Genomic DNA, 4,410 nt, shown 5'->3' on the forward strand with positions numbered 1-4,410 from the left:
GAATTTGGATGCAAGGCACGGTCCGTCCGGTCTCCAGGATCTTAAAAGATCTTTTTTGGGTGGGGGGGTGGGGGCGCTCGGGCGTCAGCAAAACCAAAACATCCATCATGATCGGCGGCTTGAGAGCGAGAAAAGCGATAAGCTTTCACCCATCTCATCATTCACTTCAGCATACCCACAGCACGTACGGCTTTTACCTTTTTAGAAGAGTTGATCATGGCCATGACCATGGCCGCGGGGGCGATTGTTTCTCCTCACCCAAGAGACGAGACGGCAGGCCATGTTCCACGTTTCAAATGCTCGAGATGGCCGCCCCATTGGCCTTGGCCGAAACTCGTTGACCTTTTCCTCGACAAGGAAAGCTCAGAACGCAACCAGCTGCTGAAAACCGACGAAGTCTACCATCTGACCATCCGAACACAATCGCCAAGAGGCTTAGCAGGTTATTGTAGGTCTGGGGCGTTCAGATCAGCGGCACAGCGACATGAAGCTGAATAAACACCACTTACACAGTAAATGCCATCAGCAAGAAAGAGCAAGATAAAAATCGTAAGCCAAAAGTGCAACCAACATAACCTACCAACTAGTTGCACCCACAGTAACGTTGTTTGAAGCGCTAGAGACATCTCCCATTGCCGTCCCCGAAATTGGGCCTCATCGCTTTCAGCTAACCCGGCCTTGTGGCTCGCAACCCGAACGCCAGGCATGTCCTCCGGACGACGCAGCCCACCATCATAGCCATCTGAGTGAGAAATCCGTAGTGTTGCCGTTGTTTCGGGCTTGGTACGACACTTCCGGTTGAGAGTAGTCTAGGAATTCAGACTGCCGCTTTTCCGGCGATGGCTATGGCCCCCAGACTAGACGATATATAAATCTTGACGATGTCTCCAAGTCCAGCATCTCGAGCATCACATTCACCATCAAGCCTATCTCCTGCCTTGACTTGTTTCTTCCTTCAAACCCCCGCCCTCAGACCACCAAGTAACCGCCATTGTTCTCTTGGAGAGATATCATCACCTCCTTTTCAGCCTCATATTCGAATCAACTCTCCAATCCCAGAAGCGGCCACTACCTTTCTTCACTTTTTTTACACTGCCATTATACCTACTACTTAACACATCAGCAGTAAAACATGGTGGCTCTCAACCCCTTGTTATTATTCGGGCTTGCTGGCTTCTCCGGCTTCAACGTCGACAAGCTCATCTCCTTTGACGGCGAGGCCGGCCAGGCCATTGACACCGCTGAATGGAATGTCATAACCAAGTATGTACATACAACCCTCCAGTTCCCCCCCTTTACAAGCCCGACCCATCACCACACAACCACTAACCACCCCCTCCCCCCACCCAGCGTCCGCTACAACAACGAAGTCCAAGACTACACCACCTCCACCGATAACATGCACCACTCGGGCAACGGCACGCTCCTCGTCATCCCCCTGCGCTCCGACTCGGGCCAATGGACCTCGGGCCGCATCGAGTCCACGGCGACGTACACGCCGCAGGACAAAAAGATCACGCGGTTCCAGTCGCACCTCCGCTTCGGCGACAGCCCGCAGGACAAGCAGCAAGGCATCTGGCCGGCCTTCTGGACGCTGGGGGGTTCGTCGCGCGAGGGGGTGCCCTGGCCCGAGTGCGGCGAGCTGGACATCATGGAGCGCAAGAACGGCGAGCCCACGGGCCATGGCACGCCGCACTGCGGGCCGGGGGACAGTCCGTGTGGTGGGCTGACTAAGTCGGTCAAGCTGGCGGATAATGGCTGGCATACGTGGGCGATTGAGGTGGATAGGACGGATGGGGATTGGAAGAAGCAGACGATTCGCTGGTTGTTGGATGATAAGGAGTATAATAAGGTGAGTGGGGAGGATATGGAGAAGGAGGAGATTTGGAAGTCGGTCGCGCACTCGCCGCATTACTTTATTTTGAATGTGGCGGTGGGCGGAAACTGGTGAGTTTGTCCTTTTGGGGGGTTGATTGGTTTTGATCTTGAGGGAAGTTAAACTGACATGGTGAATTCTAGGCCTGGTCCCCCGAACGACAAGACGGCTGATGGCTTGGACAATGCGTTGGAGGTCAAGTACATCGCTGTGGGCTCCAAGTAGGAGCGATTATTTGTTTGTTGTGTTTCTGTTGTTGTTTTAGCGTTTCACTTCTTCTTTAGCGAGAAATTGGTTTCATTTTTATAGAGTGGTGTTAGAAAGCCATCCTATCCTATCCTCATTTCTCTGATACTGCCCCTTGATGATGATCAGAGTGAGCTTCCAACACCCTCGCCGGCCCATTCACCGAATCGCCCTTGAGTCGTTTCAGGGTTTCAACCAAGACCCCGCCCTCGGATGATGCTGTGCTAATGTCCGTGGTGTATTGTAACGCGATCTCGAGTAGGAGGACTACGCTTTGTTGCCCGAACAGCCCGGCTTTGGGTTGGAGGAGCGTGCCGAGGGATGCCGTGAGATTTCGAGCATGGTGCACCGGGTCTGTACGTGCAGGGAGGTCTGTCCCTGTCCCAGCAACTGACCGGAGGATGCTATACAAGACGAGGGAAGTGGTCCAATACAGACTCATGCCGTGGACTTGGGCGATGCGTATGGTAATGTCTTCTGCTCGGGGTTCTCGGCTGGGCTGCTTGCTGGGATTGGCGATCCGAGATAGCATACCGAGCCAAGCCAGAAGCTGTTGGTCGTGCTCCCAGCATTTTTGTTCGAGCTCGACTTGCAAACCCGTTCGTTTGGCCGCGTCATTGCAGAGCCTCATATTGTCGAATTCCTCAACAAGCTGAGGCATATCGACCAATACATCGACAAGAATGTCCTTGAAATCTTTGGGAACTTTCTGCCAGGGGATGCTTTTCCATTCTGGAGCGCCCAACACCAAACGCTTCCGTTGGAGGATGGCAGATAGTGCCTATGCCGTATGAGATCCCATATGAGACAACTTGAACTCGTTCACGCTCCAGAGAAGAGAAAACTCACCATCTCAACTCTTTCGTCAGAAAATATGTGATGTGCCTCACCTTCAATGTGTGCCGCGGGCGTCCTAGTGACAATTAAGGCAAGTTCCCCGGCATGATGGCGTTGCCAGTTCTGGACTCGATCGGCCATTGAGCCGTTCTCTTGCGTAGAGAAGGCCTGTGATGTGAGATATCAGCTAATGATCCCCGTTTTGGCTGTCACAGTGAGCAACACCACCATACCTCAAACATGCTCAGGAGCTTGATAGTTGCTATCAGCGTGCCCCTTCCCAGGCCCCGTGTCCCAGTCAACAAATTTCTCAGATTAGCGAGTGCCTCCCCATAGACCCTCGACCCCTCCCTGAGCATCCACACGGACCCGTGGCGTTTTCCGGTTACGAGAAGACAGTTAGCCCACAAGGCGTATCGAAGGCAGTCGTCCCCCCGATCAAAGTTCCGTGCCGTTTCCGTCCAGGTGCATGTGTAACTCCTAGCAGCACTGCTCGGGATAGGCTGCCCTGACGGGAAGTAGGCCTCCCAGAACTGGTTGATACACCTCCTCTCATCCTCTGGCCGTGCCAGCAGGCGGAGGTTGGTGATGTTGCTGGACACTTGGTTGCGCTGGATAATCCGCTGCCATGGAAAGCCAACCGAAGAAGGGGTAGAAGATGCGCTGTAACCCGCCTGCCGACTGCGCGGTGTGCTCACGACAAAGACCCGTTCGGCGGAGTAGCCCTCGCATATCAAGCCAGCCCTCTTGCACTGGCCACACGTTGGCCTCTCGAGATTGCACTAGGTAGTCAAGCTGTTAGTTACATGTAGCCCATCGATGGCTCAACTCCCCATTGACAAAATGCCCCGGACTGTGGTACCTCTGCCTAGATACTCACCCCCTTTCTCCGCTTCCGGCATGTGATGCAGCCCTTGGAACGAGGAACTCCCACCATGGCGTCTTGTACTCTCTGGGATGTGGAATTGCGCGCGAAATCAGGCTTCTTTGGGTAAGCAAAGGTGGAGAATGTTTTTGATGTCCGCTCCATCTCTTGATTTTCCCCTTTTTATCTGATACAGGCTTTGTTATGCCTCGTGGCTTTAGGTCACGTCTTTTCCCCGGCTCCTGGTCTCGGTATAGATCTGCCTCCATATCCCCGCGGGGTAATCACACCCAAGAGTCACCCCATAGTCGGGCAGTCTCGAATACCGAGTTGAACCTCTTCCGTCGCCTGGTGCTCTCCCGCCCGAACCGGGCTCCTTGGCAGAGGACGGAGATCGTTCCGGGCTCCTTCATCCACTAATGAGCAGAGCTGGGTAGCCCTCCGCACCGATACGCTAAACTGTAATAGGCCTCATTGCGCGCCGACCAATTGAAGATGCCCGGGTTTATTTCATGGGATCGCCCCGATGGACGGCCGCTCAACCACACGGTCGAGCCGACCTCAGCGCCGAGGAGAGCACGGAGGA

The 4,410-nt window shown here is 54.2% G+C and overlaps 2 protein-coding genes across 2 annotated transcripts; one reads left to right on the top strand and one right to left on the bottom strand.

Annotated features, from left to right (window-relative positions):
• Positions 1–1,132: 1,132 nt before the first annotated feature.
• Positions 1,133–2,101, top strand: CHGG_01800 (uncharacterized protein; the record flags this gene model as incomplete). The annotated part of the gene is made up of 3 exons (XM_001221020.1): positions 1,133–1,263; positions 1,351–1,947; positions 2,020–2,101. 3 exons carry the CDS (start codon positions 1,133–1,135, stop codon positions 2,099–2,101), a joined length of 810 nt encoding a protein of 269 aa, XP_001221021.1.
• A 288-nt stretch (positions 2,102–2,389) lies between these two features.
• On the bottom strand, positions 2,390–3,896 carry CHGG_01801 (uncharacterized protein; the record flags this gene model as incomplete). Its single annotated transcript, XM_001221021.1, has 5 exons — positions 2,390–2,526; positions 2,657–2,876; positions 2,972–3,127; positions 3,193–3,741; positions 3,840–3,896. The coding sequence occupies 5 exons, from the start codon at positions 3,894–3,896 to the stop codon at positions 2,390–2,392; spliced, it is 1,119 nt and encodes a 372-aa protein (XP_001221022.1).
• Positions 3,897–4,410: the final 514 nt, after the last annotated feature.

Source organism: Chaetomium globosum, genomic scaffold (genome assembly GCF_000143365.1).
Source record: "Chaetomium globosum CBS 148.51 scaffold_1 genomic scaffold, whole genome shotgun sequence".
In the NCBI taxonomy this organism is placed as follows: Eukaryota; Fungi; Ascomycota; class Sordariomycetes; order Sordariales; family Chaetomiaceae; genus Chaetomium; species Chaetomium globosum.